Source organism: Lampetra planeri, chromosome 4, assembly GCF_965212315.1.
Source record: "Lampetra planeri chromosome 4, kcLamPlan1.2.h2, whole genome shotgun sequence".
NCBI classification, from domain to species: Eukaryota; Metazoa; Chordata; class Hyperoartia; order Petromyzontiformes; family Petromyzontidae; genus Lampetra; species Lampetra planeri.
The window spans coordinates 29266369-29286842 of NC_136110.1; the positions used below are offsets into that span (position 1 = coordinate 29266369).

The 20474-nt window shown below is 40.4% G+C and overlaps 2 protein-coding genes across 5 annotated transcripts in view; one reads left to right on the forward strand and one right to left on the reverse strand.

The window, feature by feature from the left end:
• Nucleotides 1-13393, forward strand: part of LOC144717910 (uncharacterized) — a 31380-nt gene extending 17987 nt beyond the window's left edge. For 3 of the 4 annotated variants that reach the window (XM_078593711.1, XM_078593712.1, XM_078593710.1), the window contains 18 exons: nt 921-966; nt 1423-1451; nt 2018-2093; nt 2226-2391; nt 2595-2641; nt 3424-3801; nt 4015-4129; nt 4951-5147; nt 5381-5572; nt 6188-6254; nt 6424-6588; nt 7581-7711; nt 8307-8401; nt 9771-9870; nt 10458-10516; nt 11327-11405; nt 12297-12353; nt 12738-13393. In XM_078593711.1, coding sequence (XP_078449837.1) covers nt 921-966; nt 1423-1451; nt 2018-2093; nt 2226-2391; nt 2595-2641; nt 3424-3801; nt 4015-4129; nt 4951-5147; nt 5381-5572; nt 6188-6254; nt 6424-6588; nt 7581-7711; nt 8307-8401; nt 9771-9870; nt 10458-10516; nt 11327-11405; nt 12297-12353; nt 12738-12803 — 2065 coding nt within the window. In that variant the 3' untranslated portion in view covers nt 12804-13393. The remainder of the gene's footprint in view (nt 1-920; nt 967-1422; nt 1452-2017; nt 2094-2225; nt 2392-2594; nt 2642-3423; nt 3802-4014; nt 4130-4950; nt 5148-5380; nt 5573-6187; nt 6255-6423; nt 6589-7580; nt 7712-8306; nt 8402-9770; nt 9871-10457; nt 10517-11326; nt 11406-12296; nt 12354-12737) is intronic. The other variant, XM_078593713.1, reaches the window with a different exon arrangement.
• Nucleotides 13394-14126: 733 nt separating this feature from the next.
• The window catches only part of LOC144717911 (very long chain fatty acid elongase 5-like), a 29302-nt gene continuing 22954 nt past the window's right edge, over nt 14127-20474 (reverse strand). The window contains exons 6-8 of the mRNA XM_078593714.1: nt 18043-18167; nt 16779-16913; nt 14127-15576 (exon numbers count right to left, since the gene is read on the reverse strand). Of these exons, the coding sequence (XP_078449840.1) occupies nt 15442-15576; nt 16779-16913; nt 18043-18167 (395 nt within the window). The 3' untranslated portion in view covers nt 14127-15441. The remainder of the gene's footprint in view (nt 15577-16778; nt 16914-18042; nt 18168-20474) is intronic.

A 20474-nucleotide genomic window follows, 5' to 3' on the forward strand; every position in this document is an offset into this window, starting at 1 on the left:
TATCCGATCCAGGGTCTTGTATTAAAATAAGCAATGTTATCGGCTTGCTGCTGTCATTTCCATGGCAGTAATTATTTTGAAAAGATTGAAAACTAATTTCTTTAGAACTGCTTTTTATGTTTAGTTTGAACTTTTTGCGCACCTCCGATTATATTATCACGGTTAGCTACGTGTGGTGCGAAGGAAGTTCAACATACATATAATTATTTATAGTGATAGGCATTTTCTAGATTCCAGACATACATTTCAAATACTTTAAAGATATATGTACATGTACAGCCATTTGTTGAGGAAATCTTAGACTAGAGCCTCTCCACGCCATGTGGGTCGTAGGCATTAAATTACCATACTTCACCACACTGGTCAGTGTGGGTTTATGAAGGTGGGGTTCATAGATGTGCCAGTACAACAATGCATTTCGCTGTACTGGCCTCCTGCTGCCCTGTAAGTGGATATGAGTAATCATTAGTATAATCATTAAGTGACTTTTACTTGGGTACAGTATGTTAACCAATTTAGATATACATATTCTGTCTGAATGTCTTGATGAAGGAGAAATGCTCATGAAATAGCACGGTGTCAGATGTACTCCAACAAACTGACTTCATTATTCATGCTATGATGATGCAGTTTTGTGTCTGCGCCAAACCATTGGCATAATCTTTAAATAAACCATTTATAAGATTGGGATGTAGTAGCGGTGCAGTGGCTCATGCACGACGTACCTGCCAATTTGAGGTGCGATTCTTCGTCATGTCTAACATCAGTTGCAAGTAATATCTGAACCGGTGTTCTCGTGCGGTGAAGTAATGTCGGGGGAGGCCTCCTTTTAGAAGTAGGTTGAGAATGGCTTGCAAATGATGTATTGTTAATGTAATATATTAAAATTGTTAGGTTTAATTTATGGTTTCTGTCTGCAGGAGCTATATTTATGATTTTAGCAGTGGAGAAGAGGAAGACACGTCTGTAAGTTGTATGCTTTTGCTGTTGTGAATTGTCTTTGGATTTACACATTGTATGGAATTTAATTTGAGCTGAATTAGTACAATAGGGTATGACCAAATAGCCAGTCCTCAAATTAACTTGATTTTCATAGTAAAAAAGTTATGATATTTGGACTTTAATAAGCTTTTGTGCTTTAACCTCGGTCAAATACACATCCTCAGAATCGTTTTTTTTACATATTGAATCGATGAGTATTACCTATGTTTTGTAAATGTAGTTAAGTCACTATCATTACTTTGATGCGTACACTTTGATATGCGTTTTGAGTTAATATAAAACTTCTTCCAACTTTAGGTGTGAATTGTTCATATTTTCTCCATTGCCATGAATATTTAAGCACTTTTGAAACGGTTTGTAAACTATTGCCCTCATGTATATTTTTAAGAAATGAAAACAAAATATTGTTTTTGTTTACAGGAAACTACTGCAGCTGAGTCTAAGAAAAGGTAAAGCTCTTGTCTTGAATATAATATTTATCCAGAATTGCATGGGTGAGATGTTTATATCACATGATCATCGTTTGCTCTCGGTATACATTTTTAACAGCATCTGCTAGTTGTCGCCTAGAGACACTGTTGAGGAAGGCAAAAGGGAAGGCGACTTCAACTGGGTTGTTCCTTAATTCCAACTCAAGAACCCAAGCAGCAAGCGTGGTTTTGCGTGAAGAGGTTGGAGTGAGATGAGTTGGGTGAGGGAGCCTGTGCCCATGGACCTGCTCTTGGGTGGAGAACTTGAGGGTCCATCGTCTGTGGATTTCATATTCTATGTCTCTTTCGGTAAAGTCACATAGATAGAAAAAATTATAACAATAAAAATGAAAATAAAGTTATTCACTTTATTTTCAAAAATGAAAATAAATCACTTTATTTTAATATTTTATTGTTATTTTTACTATCTATGTGACTTTACCAAAAGAACCATAGAATATGAATTCCTGCAGTAACGGAAGTTTTAAGTCAAAGTTTGTGGATTTGTTAAGTACAATGGAAACTTGTTGTTATTTTTTCTCAAGACAAAGGAAAACCAAACGACATGGAACCGACAAGATAAACAACACGGGCAACATGTCTGCAAAACAATCGGGAAAGGTGAGCCCTTGCCTGCCTTGGATAGTTATTTCCACATTAGTGGATGCTCATGCAGCAGTTGACCTTAGAATTTTGTCTTTTAACTGTATAATTCAATACGTTCCACGTTTAGTTTTTTTCTCCTTTCGCCAGAACGTGAACAAATTGGGCAAGCGTCTGTTCTCAGAGACAGAAAGTGACGCTTTGACAGATGCCAAGAGTGATGTCAGCTGGATCGTAAAATCCTCTGAAAAGAAGAAGCCCAAGTTGAAAGGATACTCGTCTAGCAAGATAAATATGAACGCAGCCTCTGCTCAAAGTAAACAGGATATATATTACTGTTCCAATGCATAGCCTACTTCAATCTACATGTGACTGACAATTCTGTACATACTTAAAATTTTATTTAGAGAATAACAAAACAGTGCTTAAAAAATATTTTTTAACTTGATAAATGATAATTATTTCCACGTTTGGAAGACGGTTTATGTTGAATACAAATTTCACATCTCTTATTCGCAGAGACATTTCTTGCAAGCACCCATTCCTCTTCGACCATCAGGAAACGGGTAATTATTGGCTGCAGAATATTTAACATGTAAATGGTTTACTCTTTGTATTTGTGAGCTCATGGTGCATTCATAATCAACGTCATGGTGCATGTTTGGAAGAAGAAAATGTCCTTTATTCGTATTTGTTCTCTGATCCATACATTTTGTGTCTCCGTGCAATTGCTGGCCTGCATCTCTCCATGCGTCTTCGTGTATCTGTCAGATTCTATTCCACTTTCGATTTCATTGTCTAGGTTTTTCATCCGTGTTATTCATCCAGCGTGCGCCTAATCGCTCAGCCATGCAGGCATTTTGTACTCGTAGAAAACTCCTCTTTGGGCCCATGAGTATATTACTGCAATCTTCTCTCTCGTTTCTGTTTTACCAATTTATTGCCGGTCCAACTTCAATAATGCCCCTAGAGACAGAGATATATCGTTGAATTTTAGTTTTGTTTGCTCTGTTAAACCGTTTGCATTAATTATAAATGACTAGCTTTACTACCCGGCTTTGCCCGAGACTTGGATTCTTGTCATGGATTTATACACGGCCTACGCAGAGGGTGGGGGGGGGGTGCGTGACATTAGCAGGCACACTGCGTAACGCTGCTGCATGCGGGTGACATCACAGATGTGATGATATATTCTTCACACATGATTCAATTAATGTATTGCTAGTGTGTAAGTTGTAATTGACGAATCCATGCATCATTTCATGCCTCCATGGAAATGCATAATAGATAAACAATTTGTTTACATGTTACTGAACACAAACATGTAAACGCAACTGTGTTTATGTAGGGAACGCAGAAGAACGCTCCTGCAGTGACTGCCGAAAGAATACCCTTAATAAACGCAACAATAAAGCCCAAGGAAAGCAGAAGTGATGATACAGATGGAAAACCAGCATCCTCCAGAAGATTTGTGCAAGGGAAGAGGCAATTAAAATCTCAACTGAGCAGACAAATGGACAGCAGAAGCAGTGACGATGAGTCGGGATCTAAAAGGAAGGGTGACATTCCTAAGGAAAGATACCCTGCAAAACGTAACCCACCTCAGCCCAAACGCCCGAGAAGGGCAGCAGCAAAGAAGGCGGTTTACAAAGACGTGTCAGATGACGAGATTGAAAACGATCAACTTTTGGATACTGAGGAATATGAAACTGCATCCCATACAGTGGTAACGTAGATGTTACATTTATTTCCAGTAAACAATACTGTAAATGTTTTACTTGCCTTCATGCGTTTACCAAAATATGAGGTAGAATGAGCATGACTGGAGAAGGCCTTGTCTAAGCTTGGTTATAATAACTTTGGGTGAAAGGTGTAATTTCCAACTTTGAGTAAAAGGTTAAACAATTAACTGTTTTGCCGCTTTGAATGTAATCACCAGATACCCCTTGAAACATCTCTGTCTAAGAATAGGGGTAACAAGTCCGGAGTCGATGAAAATGATCTGCCTCGCGCTGCTTCTCCAGAAACACCCTCGTCAATCGAGAAGCCAAGAAGTGAGTTGGCTTGTTCAGTAGGTAATATATAATTGCGTTGATAAAAAAAAAAGTTTTTGGTCGTGGGGTATCATAATTTTTCCCCCCCTCATGTCTGAATTGTTGGTTCAAAGTTTGTACGCATTTTCTTTTCATTTAGATTACAAGCCTTTTCTTTCGTGGTTGTAATTTGCATTTTGAATTTTGTAAAACGTAACCCAGTGAAGCTGGATTTGAGCACACTGTTGGTAGCAAAGCCTGGTGTGGTTATGCGGGGTGGTTCAAAAGTTGTTCACAAAGGGTTATTACATTTACTAACACATCACGTCGGGTTATTTCATTTATTTGAAGAAATGTTCAAATTCACTTACATTAACATGAATGCACACATGCATACATTCTCTGTTAAAATTATTTTAGGACTTTTCTTTTAAGATTACAGGAAACATTTTTGAATATTCATCTTTTTTTTGTCTCGGTTCATTCAGGGATTTGAGGTGACCCCACAGGCAAACGAAAAATAGATATTAATAACGATAATAGATCAAATTATATCTTAAAACACTAAACTGTTTAAACTTTTAATGGCAGTGTTAAAATAAATTAAATAACCATATGTTTCCTAACATTTGGGCCACCCACTATACAAATTGTGTTTGGATCAGAAGTTGCCCTTTCTACAACCACTGGAGGAATGTGATCTGTTGCTTCGTTCAAAGCTGTACTTATACATGGTGTGCTTATGTCCAGCAACTGTTGTATGGTTGAAAACGATTGATCACAATTATGTTTTGAAATTGGAGACTTGAGAAGATGTTCTTTTGCTGTTTGTGAAAATGCAGGTGAGAACTATTTGCCAGTTGGAATTGTAGAAATATACAACCGGCCACTCGCCGCCTCGCCAATGCCATCCTTGGCTGAAAAGTCGTTCAGTCTTGGGTCGATTTCCCCTGGCTATGTTGAATCGCCTGCTTTGTCACTTGTGGTCCCTGAAAACTCACTCTCCAACAATTCACAAGATTCACCAATTGCTAAAGAGGTATGAAAGCACATTGAGGAAAGAGGTGATGTTGATTTATCATGTTTTCATGAATGCAATATAATAAATGTATTTTCGAGTGTTTTATTACTTTTAATGTTGCTGATTTAAAATAATAATTAACTTTTGACTTTTCAATCTTAAACTTAACCTAGGGTGCAAATTAACTGTTGAAGTTCACTATCAAGCGAGGATAATATAATCAAGTTATTTGCTTTTACCTTCTCTTGCAGTTCCCAGAAAGTATAATGAACACTCTAAGTCAACTTGTGGACGATATTGATGAAGACTCTATGTTGCAGTCTGAGTCCAGCCCAGAGGCATCACAGGCTTCACAGCAGACTTTTAAACGCTGCTTGTATCAGCCGTCCAAGCTGACCAACTTGAACACTCCCACAGAGAAATGCAGCTACGCACCAGAACCCGTTAGTACCTTCGCTTCACACAGGCTACGCACGTTTTGCTTTCACTTAATTTTTCATAGACGGATCGTTCTGAATGTTACGTGCACTGTTGTGCTGTATTGTACACGCACGTGTAAAACCCCTTTGCCAATCAACTGCATTGACCTAGGGCTTCCCCACTCTGCGTGGGTCAGGGGTCTTGTTTTGTTTACGATTCACCATGCTGATCAGTGTGGATTGGTACAGGTGGATAGTTTATATATGGGAGCATGGATGTATAGTATAACAGGAGTTTTCTGCATTGCCCTTGGCTGACCACCAAGTAGCACAGTTCCACAGCCGTCTGACGACACTGTGCCCAATGTGGTTGCCCATCCAAGCTCGATCCAGATTTGATGAGAGGGGAATTCTGGGTGATTTGGTTAATTGTGGTGGATTGTGGGAAATAACATATAAGACAAGGGACTGTTTTACCACAAACAGAATAAAATAAAATTGTAATCCATTGGCCGATGGGCTTTGTGGACTAACGTCCAATGAACGTGTTTAAGCAACGTTATGGGGATGTTTCCTTTTATATATTATTGCACCGATGTGTCGTGTATAACCTGCATTGCAATATCTGTTGGTGTTTAGTTATTGAATACACCTCCGTCAACATCTGCCAAGAAGAGTCTAAAGTATAAGCAGGCGCGTAGAGCAGGTCAGTTTACCAGACGGCCATACACCCGGCTGTGTTTGAAATGCATGGCATTTTAGGCACAGTGACCTTGAAGTGTACACATTTCATGATTGCAGAATGAGTGAAAAAACTTGAATGAGAGTTTCACACTGCATGAAACAATTACAGTTGTACACATTTGTTTTATCAGCGTTTGACCGTTCAAGAAAATGCTCAATACAGCCAAGTGAAAGACAATCTTCAGAACGTGCCACTTACGACGAGATGAACGAGATGATTTGTTCCAGACAGTCTACACTAAAACCAAAAAAGCTGTTAAATTCTGCAGCAGTAGTTATGGTTTCCAACACAGCAGGTGATTGAACTCGTCAAAACCACTCTACGGGGAGTTTCTATTTTCTCCTGTTCTGTGTGGTTTTGTTCCAGGTTTTGTCTAGTTTCCTCCACAGCTAAATAAATATAAAATGGACTGTATAACTGTTATTGGTTAACATTCCAATGCTAAATTGTGACGTGAAAATTATTCCAATTGGGATTACACAGCAACATTGTCCCCCTACTGCAAACATTTGGGAGGACCCTTCTGAGACTCAATTAGGCTTTCATGGGTAAACAAGCATATCAATACATGTGATGCATAAATGATTTAAAATATATATTTTTTCATCACGATTCGTCAATCCCATTCACAGGTAATACCACTGACATTCACGGAGGCTATTGAAAAACTTAACTTATACACACACAAAGTTGGTATTTCAACTTTACATTCGAATCGTCTGCATCAAAGGTATTAATAGCGTGTTTTGTAAGTCTGAGGTGTTTTTGAGTTCCACGAAAGATTGGAGTGAAGCAGACATCATGCGATAGAACTCGAACACATCTGGGAGCGATAGAGCACATCTGCGGGAAACCTACTCAGGAACAATTAAAATTAAGTGCAAATTATATGGTTTTGGATTTATGACAATGAAGCAGTTACCATTACAAATGATAGAACAAATTGATAAGCAATAAAAATAAGGTGATAAAACGTGATAATCTTTTTTGAATCAGATCTTGACCCGAACTGACACTTTTGTCCAAACACTGGTACGGGTAATTAGTTGCATGCTTACTAATTGAGCCATGATTCTTGTACCTGTGATTTTAATGGTTACGCATGTACAGCTGTATTAAGCATTGCGGTGCACTTAAAAGTTGATACCATCAAAAGATAATGGGACATTTAATTAAATTAGCTAACATTCACTTGAAGAGCTCCATTACATTGAGTTTTGACGCATTATGATGGATGATGTGACAAAAGGTATTTTTGGTTATTGCTGTCTGCCGGCATGTTTTCAGATGACGTATCGAGCGACGATGCTTCGAGCGATGAGCTAAGTCTTGATGCAGACGTGGAGGAAATCGTTAATGATGACAGCATTGCCATATCGCTCAAAAACTTCAGCACCAACATAGTGGAAATTACAAAGGTAGCTTTAATGGTCATTTACCCACGTGCATTATGAATCGTTTATATTATTTTCAACGAGTGAACAATGAAACGACGTTAACCCTCATCATGAGCTTAAATAGTATTCCAGGTAAATTGTGTATCTATATATAAAAACACGTATTGCTCGTGATGGTTCACTGCCGCATGAAGACTTAACGCAATTCAAATATTGGGGGTTATTTGACCACACTTGCTACGTTGGTGAGTACCGGTTGGTGAAGTGGTGGGGGGTGGTTTGGGGGGGGGTGGTGACGGAGGGGTGGCGGACCCAGAACCAGATCAGGCATTGCTCACGACCAATGTTGACGGTAGTCGGGAATCATTGCTTTATTCGTGGAGCAGTGCACTGAACATTGCACTCCCACTCCACACATCACGTGGTTGAAATTTGTCCTGACTTTGGTACATATAAGTTACTTGTTATGTATATATATGCGGTGTTTAATGGACGGTTGTATAACTTATTTTGGTTGTTTAGATGTGTATACTTAATTGTTTGGTTATTAGGATATGTACACACAACTGTATTTTGATGCATGCAATGAACTAACCCGTTATAATACGTGTGACAGGCAAAGTATGACAAAATTGAGGCGTACACAAAGAACTCCCTACGGGTGACTGAAAATGAGATGTCCAAGCTGTGGGGCCAGATGCGACACCGAAGGTGTGTGTATGTTAAACGCACAATAATAGCCGCAGTGCTAAGTGTGTCTTCGGCTGGGTTTTGTTATCCTTTTGAAATGTACTTCAGATTTCTCCATTCACGGGTGCAGCATTAATTGTGAGTGCCAGTTGGGGTGGTTTAACTCGGCCCTTCATTTCCAGGGTTGTGCAAATAAGGACCGCTTTGAGAAGTCAACATAGTGTGGGTGTCCTTTGGATATACTCCACCCTACCGTATGAATCTAAATCATGTACCACCGGCTCATAGGTGCAAACTGGATTTAATTACAGCACTGCATTCATTTCAATGAGACACCCACTCCCTTGTAGTCTATGGTCTTTATATTGACGTGTGGTTCCCATTATGGTGAATTACACTCGTATTATTTAAAACAGTCATCCATGGTCTAAATGCATTGTACTGCTTCGGTTAAACATGTAACAACATTCATAATATATTGTTGGGTTAGGCCACAACGATCTGACTAAATTGCTGTCGCAAAACCCACGACAACCTAAATTCATTGTCATGTGTTTGAGCATCTTAACACGCCAATTATTGTTTCGGCTCGCTGGTAAGTCAAAGAACAATTCTCACAACCAAATATAGCAATTGAAGTCGATGGAGGGAATGTGGTCTGATCATTACATGGCCTATCCTAAAAAAACATCCTGAGTCATATTGGCCATTAAAACGTACCTGTTAGGCTACATAAGGATACGGATTTGCATTTATTGAGACCTTAAATTCTCAAAATGCCTTGCCATTGCAAGTTAGAAACACAAAACGTGGGAAATATGGATAATTTATTCAGGAATAACAAAATAGGGAGGCCCTGGGGGAGAATCTTTGTGCTGCCATGTTGTGTTGAGCAGACCCCAAGAGACATTCCACACCAACACAGCACAGGCTCCAGCAAATCCCAGGGGAAATCCCAGGCAAGTGGTGATAGGAGAAAATCCAAATTTGGAGAGAAGGGCCAAGAAAGGGACCAGAATATGAAGTGGAAACAAACACAGGCCTGATGCAATGGAGAAAAATAACTAAAATAAAATGAACATGTATTCCATCACCTAAATATTTAAGGATATAAGAGAGGAGCAAAGCAAAACGTAAACTGAATAAGAAGATATTGCAGTGGTTGTTTAACTGCACATACCATCTTAACCGAATGAAAAATAAGAACAGATCCACCGACACATGGGCCATTACGATCATCGCATAGATTTTCTGAATTCCCCTTGCAATATTTGACTTCCTATACTTAAACTGCATATTCGAGAGCGATGCGAATGTAATTGCATTGTATTTTTTACGTATCTTGAAGTGCATTTATATACGTGTGAAAATGCGTTTTGTGCCCTTCTAGGATTCAGAAAATAAAGCGCATGCAGAGAATACTGCTTGACGAACTGCAGAATGCGAATGAGGAAACCAAATTGCTTAAGGAGATGGAGAATGACATGCTGGTACGTATATTCAAGAGGTCGTCATGGCTAATGTCCGTTGAAGCCATCGCACTTCGCCGTTGCTTATTTCTTTCAATAGATCCCTTCGCCAGGTGACCATCGGCACAGCTATTATGATAGCCGATGGTCGGCTCTGATGGTAGCTCACCGCCTGGCTTTAGATCGTCCGCTCGATCGCCAACATCTGGGTGCCTGTCGTGGTAACCTGCCCTCTGTTCCCAACCTGCACACGTGTCCCCTCCACCCATTGCAACCTCCTTTCTCGTTTTACCTGGTGAAACGTGCGATGATATATTTTCCGTATAAGTTGATTATCTTCTGTACCTCTGTAATTTATTGCATTATTTGCATGCACCTGTATTAAAAGGATGTTTTTTTAAATAGTTGCACTGGTAAAGTCCAGCTCTGACACGCAGTGACACGGACATTATGTGTTAATGAATAGGTGTGATCCCTTTTTAACAAGAAGTCAAAACATGCTGATAAATGAAGCCACCCTTATCAGGTTCTATCTAAACTTTTATGTGATGTATTGTTGCATAACATATGAAGTAGATCCAGATTAATCATACGATATGTTTCATTAGAACTTTTGGAAGAAACAGGAAAAATCTTTCATGGCCTTCAGGATAAAGCAAGAAGAAAGGTTTGTATTTTATACCAATTCATAATTGTCCATTAAGCCCAATGAATATATCTAAGCTTCTTAATTAAGAAAGTTAAATTTATGGAATTTTCACTGATGGAGTTTTTGCCGAATATTGAAAAATGCACTTTGCTTTCATTCCACACTTGTGCAAGTGACGCCGAGAGGCGAGAAACCCTATTAAGAAATTCACAAATATACACTCACCGGTTCTAACGGCCTGCGAGTTCGAATAGCATACTGGACTCTGGTTGGTGACTTATCACAACAGGGGGAGCCGACCTTGAGCACACAATATGATTTAGAAGATGGAGAACCATTCAAATCAGATTGGTCATCAGGGTAATTTGAAAGAGCCTGGGAAAAATATAACTAATGCCAATGAGTGGCTTGGGAGAGTGCGAGGATAAATTAAGGGGATTGGTGGAGAGTCGGGGAAACATTCTAGAAAGGATGGGGAAGAGGATAAAATAAGTTGAGAGAAAGGGATTCGTGTTGCCTGAAGGCAGGAATTCCCTGAAGTGTTGTGTTGAAGACGTAATGAAGTCGGAGTTCAAGAGTTACCTGGGCTGGAACTCCTTGACACTTCCATTTATTAGTTAGTCAGGTTACCATTTCGATTAGTGGAATTGTGTTTTTCAATATTTTTTCCCACCAGGAAAACATTTGCATAAAAAAACATCAGAAAACGTTTTATTTTCATCAAACCTCACAGTGCATTTTAACGCAGAATGTTTACGTCCGGTCTTCTTGTTGTTAGTTTATGCAGCCATAGACTAACCTGGTTTAAATACTGGAATTGTTTTCTAGGCTGAAACGAATGCAAAGCCTATTTGTGGAAAGTCAACATCAGTCTGATAAGGAAGACAGGACAATGATTGAAAATGGAGTAAGTATTCTTAATTTCGTTGTTTCTTCATGACGTTACACACTATCGCCACTTTGCATGGTTTTGGATGTGTACAGTCCTTTTTAAACCCTAACTGCTGGATGAGGGCCTCCTAACACTTGGAGGGTCAAGGGTTATTTTACATTACTTAACTGGTGAAGGTTTACATGTGGAGGTGTAGCAAGTACAGCACCAACATCTAATGCTTGCCACACTGTGCTTTCTTCATAATAAAGTATTTTGGGTCGGATCGCGTAAGTATAAATGTGTCGTAATCCTCCACCCGACGCAGCCAGTAAGGTTTGTCACGTAAACAACGCGCCTATTAGTTACTACATCAGCCCACCAGTGTGTTGGAGAGTAAATCCATAACATTTACAATTTGAGTACCGACGTTTCGCTGGTAATTGCATCCAGCATCAGGCGATTTGCCAGAATAGTGACGTAATCCACGTGCTTCCAGGCTTAAATAGAGCAAGATGACATCATAATTGTGAACCCATCAGGTGGAGAGATCAGAAGGCGGAAGGGGGGGTTATTGTAATAATATAATAGATTAGTAATCAGTTAATTAGCATACGTTTACTCTGTAAGGAATACAAGTTGTAAGATGTATTACTTAATACGTTTCCAGGCCGCACTATTATGAATAATATTGGTCGCGAAAGCCTCGTGTTAAACTGTGCTCTCTGCTGCCCAACGACATAGCCACGCAGCCTCTACCAACAACCTTGATATGCTTGGATGATGTTTGCCAATCCAAGCACTGTGCAGAATCAATCTGGTTTAGTTTCTGAGATGTGATGGGAGTGGAAGCATTTTTAGTGATCCATTTGGAAAAGTGATGTTTAAAAGATTTTTAACACCCATCTTTTATTGCAATTGTTTTAGACTCGGACACTGCGGGAAGAATTGAAAGTCTACCAAGACCGTCTTTTGAATGAAGCTGTAAGTGTGCAACACATTTTAACGAGCTTATAAAAAACTACTGGTAGAAGGGCCTTCATTAGGGGGAGCTCTATCGAGCCCTTCGAGTGTGTATTTGTTCTACACTTTTATGCTGGCCAGACTTCTTGAAGAGTTAGGAGTATATCCACATTATACCTCGCTACACTTGCCTTTGACTGGTGTACGTATTAATGCTACTGATTGGACAGAGGTGAGAGTATTTGAGATGCGTTTGCTCCCTTGTTTCAACGACTGCACCAGGAGATTTAACCGTTGATCTCTTGATTGTAAGTCCCCCGTGTGCGAACCTAGTCTATATTTCACTTGCATTGTAAGCATGGTTTGTAAGGTAATCTTTGGCCCTTCGTCATATTGTTTCTACAGCAAAAGGAAGAGCTGAATCAAGTTCGACAAACGCTTGAGGCCACATTCACGTCTACTTACATTTGAGGGAAATGTTCCAGACAAGGAAGAACGGCGTCCATATTAACTACAGGAAGATTGAAGTTGCATTTTCAAAATATACGTATGCCAAATATCTAGATGAATGTTAATTTAATGAGATGTACAACGCTGATATGTACATTGATTAACTTTATCAGTGCGTGATAATTATTCATTGATCTATATTTAATTTTCGGTCATGCCACATGCTAGTTTCATGCCAACATTCTTATCATTGACAATGAAATACAAGGTAAAGCTTCGGTCCGACAATGAAATACAAGCTGTAGTCCTTAAATTGCTGACTGGGGAAAAAAAAATTGTTGTCATAAAATTACTTGGTGACCTAAATCCAAAAACGAATATAGGTCATTGCATTTATTGGCTACAAAAACCTAAATTTGAAGTCTGTTGCGAATTATTGCTTATTTAATGGTTAATCCAACATCCTCTTCATGCAAATTTAGCGTAAACTAAAGCTTTTTTCACAGGCAATGTTGCCCATGTTGATTTTTGTTACCGATTGAATTTTTAGTGGCGAATCTTACGCATGTACTTGTTTGATAAGCTTTAGAATTAAACGCTTATGAAAGCTACGGTGTGCTGCGTAGATATTTTAACTGCGGGGTCTGCATGGTTTGAAACGGCGCGGCATTGACGTCAATCGGGAGTCGATGGTCACGCGATACGCCCTGCTGTTGTTGAACAATTCGGGATCGAGACACAATCTCGTTCTACGATTGGGGGACGAAAAGAAAATGTTTAAAAATAATTACGTGTCTCGACCGGCAACATCCCCCCCCCCACTTCAAAAAGGTTAAACCACAAGTACAACCGCCGTGGAAAAGATGTGCCACTCGGCATACTTGTGTTCACAGGTAAGTGTCGCACGCAAAAAAGAATCGCGATATAGGTTAGAAGTGCGATCTTGGGTCATGGAGGACAACGCGACAATGGCAATTGGCATAGCAAAGAACACAGTTCCATTTGAAGTGCCTTTATTGTGTTTTTTTTATTCCCAGGGCTGAAGCACTCGGTTTGATTAGCAAACTTACAAGATCATCAACATTACTTTGTTATAGCCATACTTTTAAGAATCACACTTAAACAGTAGTTTGTGTACATGAAGGCACATGCTAGTCGCACATGCTAATTTTAATAATATAAGGTAGTTTACAATTGTTTAATATATAATATTAATATATTTTTTAATTGCAATTTAGTCGTACAATTATGGTGTGTGTATGAATACTTTCATGTGGCAGTCAAGTTGCATGTGTACAGTATTAGTATTGCCTTTTTCTTAACACTTGGAAAAAAAATTAACTTAATACTTTTTCCATAACCTGTATATTCAAAGGTCCATGTGATGGCTAAAAATTCACGCCACGCACCAACTGTAATATCGAGGTGTGACCTTGACAGGCAACTCTTCCACTGCCTACACGAGGACTAATAATCTCATCACAGGTTCCGCGCTTGCTTGTAAATCACATTGTGATTCACTGAAGGAGAGCGCCAAGGCCGAGGTGCCCGTTACGGTTGCGTTTAAGTATCGTGTTGCGAAGCTTTCGGAGCCACGGTTTTCTTCCGTTGTAAGAATTCACTTTTTCGGGGTATAAAAATACACCGGTTTCTCACCTGTGATTCTTAAGCTCACGGGTACTTGACGTTGAATTGTGCGAGAATATTTATGAAATGTATTCGTGGGATCCCACCTGCAGCTGCTCGAGGCTGATACGTTTGCCACAAAAAAATAGTGATTATTGAATCGAATCGTGGTCCTGAGTCAAAGCAGTTGATTGAATCGTAGTGGCTGGGAATTATTTTATTCCTCCAATACAAATGTAGCCCCATAGATTGCTCACAGGCATCTTAGGAAATAATTTGGATTCTGTCAACATGATTAGATGGCATACTTATACTTGATATATTCAGCAATTTCATTTGGATGTTTTTTTTAGTTGCCATCTTTCATTGAAAAATAACATTTCAACAGAATTGACAATGGCCTACAACTTTTTAGCTTTACAAATATTTACTTGTAAGTTGTTTGAGTTTTCCGAATTTGGACTTATTTTTAAAATAAAATATTTGCCCCTATTTTTCTTAACAACCCCTTTAAAAAAATCAAGCTTTTTATAAATTTCCAAAACTACGTAAAATGTCCACCTTGCGGGATGACACTGCTGCTCGTTGTACATTCCAGCAATGCCAAAATATACATGTCGATTAATTGCTGGCATCGTGAATAATTAACATTCAAGCTTTAAAAAAATCAAGCTACAAAAGCTTCACCTTTCCTTACACCGGCAGCCACTTTAAAGGAATTGTATTCTTCCTGGATTATTGCGCTTACACGTTCTGCACCCCCTTACGCGGCTCAAACTCCTGGAATGCGTCGCAAAAACCGTCTTGCCCTTGTCGGCCAGGTAACCGGTAAAATCATCATTGTGCTTTGCAGGTCAACAAAAAAAAAGTAAAGCGTTTAGTAAAAACAAAGTGAACGCAAGACATGGCTGACCACGGGGTTCTAGTTTTGGACTCATCGCGTCACGCGTCTCGTCGATGTTTCTGCAGTTGCCGTGCGTTTTCACTGTTGCCCTGTGGTCATTCGGAAGTCGATGTCTGGTGGGAATACACCTCAGTCCAGAGCAACCTTCTTGCGAACGACAGTCCTGGTCTCCACGGTGATGGAGTGTCCATTGCTGTAGCCGTTATAATCGCCCTCTTCCTCTCTCGATTTCAAGTGTCGTCTTGAACGACTCTTCTTGTATGTCTAGGCCGGACGGGAACGGGATGAGTGAGAACATGCATTGTGCGCCATTCCCTATTGTGTGTTTCATCGGGTTGTACCGGAGTGTTGTTCGGCATGATGTCTGACGTTTTGAAGTGTCTGTTCCTGAAGAAGCTCCCAGCAAGTGGAGCGAAACGTCAGACTTCGTGCCGAATAACCCACGATACAACCTGGAAACGCCTCTGAGGTATATAGCACAACCTCGAAAGCCAACGTAACAGGATGCATTGCGTACAACTTGAAATGTCCTTACAAGAATCCAGTGTGCATTTTTGTGAAATGAAGTTTTAATATCAGAAACAGCTAGGATTATAAACTGGTACACTTTTAAAAACTAAATAATCGGTGGTGTAGTGTGGTTGCTATGCTGAGGAGCACCTCATGTTAGGAATTAAATAGGGCCCATTTGTCCGATTTACCACACAACCCTTGGTAGTTCCACTGATTGGGCCCCTCTTGCTGGTGGGCCCTGGTGCAGTTCTGCTGCCTGCACACTCGATGTCTACAACCACTATAAGGGTGCTTTTGAAGAAGCAAAGTTGGATCTGAGAACACAAATGTTTTTGCGTAATGTACAGAACGTATATTCACGTGTGTATATATACACACACTCCCATCACCTATCGGGATTCTTAAGTGCAGCATTAATCAGAATCTGTATTTATCCTGGAGGAATCCGATTAGCTATGAAGCTCATTTTTCCCGACATGTCCAGTAGGGGCATGGAGTCAGAAAGTTCCAACAAACAATACTCAAACTGAGACCCTTTTTTTTCTTTGCCATTCTTAACCTATTATTTTTCATACTCTGATACTGACAACACATTTCCTGCAAATATGACTGCTCAATCCCCAGCTATAACTGCCTTAATATTTGGATCGTCTTTGTACTATTCGCCTTTTGGCATTATCTGGCCTGACACTGGTTTTGAGACGAGGCCACAAAGAAGGCCGTCTCTTGTGTAGGCCAATCCGTTTGAAAGACAACGCGTATGTTGACATGTTTTGCTACAAGAACGTGTGGTTAAAGCAGACTTTATTCCTTGCAATAGTTATCTTATTTGGCGTTCGAACATCTTAACACCTGTTTTATTGCGAGAAAGGGTAAAAACCTATTGTTATTTTTTCATACAAAAGCCTTTGGCTACACGTATGGCCATGACGTAACAACCACGAAAAGCTCACCTTCATATAGAAGTTGATGAAAAACAAGGTGAGGGAAAACATGTAGCCCGTCAGGAACATGAGCCACGGGATGGAGAAGCCACAAGGCCACACGATGGCAGATATCGTCTGCCCAATTGTGAGTACAAACTGGACCTGTAAATCGAAAGCAAATGTGTGGTGGGTGTCATCGACTTGCAGCGAATCCGTTTCCCCGTAATTTTTGCCACAATATTCTTAAAATCACCAGCTTGGCACCAATTGTATCTGAAAGTTATGCAGCAACAACGTAGTTGTGCTCATTTAACTGCGCTGTATAGTATCGTTGGTGCGATGCGTTCATTTACTTTGTGCAGAAAGCACATTTATGATATCCCAAATATCTTCTACATTTAAAATGTAAAAAAAAAATCACGTAGATTTCGAGGCCTCTTATTAAACCACTGCCAGATGAGGGCCTTCCCACATCTGTGCAGGGTTTTAGATTTTTTTAAACCATATTTCACCACACTGGTTATTGCAGTTTGGTGAAGGTGGGGGGAGGGGGGTAGCGGAATTGCTGGAAAAGCAAATTAGTGTCGTGTAACAATGGATTTTCCTTTTTAAAAGCTGCCCTGTGCTTCTCCCTGTGTCCCCTTGTGTATCTGCTACGTGCCTCTTTTCCCCCGTGGCTCTCTCCTCTTCCCTGTGTCTCCCTCCATATTCCCGTATCTCCCCATGTCCTTGGGATGCCACGGTAGCGAGATATTACCTACCTCGCCTGATACACAGGAGGTCGTGGATTCGATCCCAACCCTGAGATGCCTGCTGTATATTGGGAGTGTGCATGTTCTCCCCGTGGTCGCGTGGGTTTTTCTCCAGGTCCCCCGGTTTTCCCCTCCACATTTAGAATCGGCATGCATTTAGAGGATTTGGCTACTGCTATATATTTCCACGTGATAAGCCACTTAGTTGAGCTATCATTTGTGGCCAGGTAGCTTCTGAAAAGGCGCTATATAGTAGCTCAGTGGGCTTTACTTGGTCAAATAAAAATAGTTTAACTTGAGTAAGAGTATCCTTCCTTGCCCTCATTCCCCCTCTCATCTTGCCTCTCCTCCCCACGTCTTCCCCATGCCTCCTTATATATCCCTTATCTTCATGTCTCTCTCCTCCCCGTATCTCCTCCTCGCCGTGTCTCCGTCCTCCTGCCCGTGCCTCCCTCATTCCCATAGAGCTGTAAACACGACGTTTTATTGAGGTTCCCAAAAGACAAATTGAGTGCACGGGTGTCGCATGAGTGCCTCACCAGCTGTGCCTGAGTGAGATATTTCTTCCACCAGAGGTATGGCTGCATTGCAGGAATAGCCGCCAGCCCGTAGTAGGAGTACATCATGACATGAATGAAGCTGTTCAACATCGGCCCAAAGAAAGCTGCGAGGAGTGAACGTGTTATCGGGACAAGTCAGGGTCTTCAATAAATACACAACTCAAATCATCACAATTCGTATATTTAACATGTTATTATGCATTCTAGATTTGAAGCTTTCGTGACTGCAAGGATTCATACTCTTAGGCTTTTTCGGTAAAGTCACGTAGGTAAAAAAATAAAATTAATAGAAGTAATAATAAAATAATACATCACGACGTTTCGGAGGCAACCCAAGTCTCCGTCATCAGGTGGGACCGTCACACTGATGCAGTAATTTTAGCTGTGACGGTCCCACCTGATGATGGAGACTTGTGTTGCCTCCGAAACGTCGTGATTTATTATTTTATTTCTATTATTACTTCTATTAATTTTATTTATATTTTATTACCTACGTGACTTTACCGAAAAAGCCTAAGACTTATTATTATTATTATGATGCATTGTTGTGGGGAGTTCACAGGTCGTCGAGCAACGGTTTCATTCTGTTGCTAGATGGAGGATGCTCCATGCAGTGAGGGTTGTTTGATCACACTTGACCATACTTCACCACACCGGCCAATACGGGTGGGTGAAAGACCCGTTCAGTTATCACTCATCACTGATATTAGCTAGCCCGGGCACTAATTGAACTCGGGAGAGCAGTTTTTTTTCTTCATTAAATGGTACGCTTACCACTGCGCTACCATCAATATATATGAGGTGCAGGATGGTAGGTTGGTGATTTAATTTAACGATGCTCCACAACAACCCATGAGGAGTAAAACAAATTATGCCTTTGGGGCCGTCCATAAATGACGTCACGCGATTTTGGACGATTTTGACCCCCTCCCTCGTCACGCGGCGTCACAAAAAGTCAGATCCCCCCTCAAATGACGTCACAAAGCTCTGCCCCCCCCCCCCAATAAAACATGCTTCAAATCGCTTTAAACTATTGTCATTGTAGTGCGTATTTAATGTGGCGCTACACTCTGATGTTGTAGGAGAACACATTTATAAAAAAAAAGTATATTTAATTAAGTAGAATGTGTTGTCTATATTTCTTAAAAGTTGCGCATTTTTATGTTGTGACGTCACATTTATCAACCCCCCCCCCCCTCGTCACACATCGTCACAAATGTCTGCCCCCCCCCTAGGTGCGTGACGTCATTTATGGACGGCCCCTTTGTGGTTCCCCCCCCCCCCCCCCCCGATGTTACCCCACTTGTACTGCCTGTGTCTTGTCTTGGGAAAACAATTCACTCAGAACTCGCACAGAGCAGTCCAACACTTCCTGCTACAAAACTTATCCGTGCAAGCGGACACAGGAGAGCTGCCACTGAGATTCCGTCCAGTGACCTGTGATCTCCTTGTCCACGATGTATGCATGTTGAACTTCTTTTGCATTGTGGGTAGCCAACCGTGCTTTTGTAAGTCTTGGAGCTTGAAGTTTTGCCAAAACTCAACAGCAAAACCGACTTTAATTTGATGTGTGTGCATCATTGGTGTGTTCAGCTTGGATCATTACATCACTACACTGGGGGGTTCCGTTCAATCAGAGGCGGTAGCAACCTGGATTCGAGCCAAGGCTCTAGGATGTGCCAGGTCGACACTTTCACGATTCATCCACTGGGCCACCCTCGAACACGTAATGGGTTTAGATTGTTCATGATACGACACGATGTCAAATGTCATGGTTATGAGCATTATCTCAATACCAGTGTTCTCATCATTCTTTATGTATATATGTATGTATGTTCGTTGAACTTCTTTCACACCCTACATAGCCAAGCGTACTATTCGGAGGTGTGGGGGAAAGATAACAAACTAAACGCAAAAAAGCAGATCTCAAGAAATTAGTTTTCAATCTAAATTATTGAAAAGTGCATAGTTTTAGTGGTTTCTTCTTATCGGAAGGAAGCGCATTCCAGACGGCCGCAGAAAGGCACCTGAAAGCACGTGGTGTGGTGACCGTCTTAAATGTATTAAATGTATTTGAACATGCTTATTGTATTGCTTTTGTGCTTTGCTGTACTTGTAGTGTGAATAAAGGTTCCAGTAAAATTTCGTAAAACGCAGGTTACTCGGAATAACCGTTCCATATGTTTTCTAATAATAGCAAATATTAAAATCCACATCGCTCATAATTGTACATGCCGTCAGTTACACGAGATAACATTTGTTAAAATTCCAGTCGCTATGAAATTGACGTCACTGTAAAATTGCCATGCTGTCAATGATGCCGAAAAACATTTAGCCATGCACAAATTAATGGATGATTGGCAATTAGCTACCCGTTTCCTCGTTGGGGTTTAAAGCCCATATGATGATAG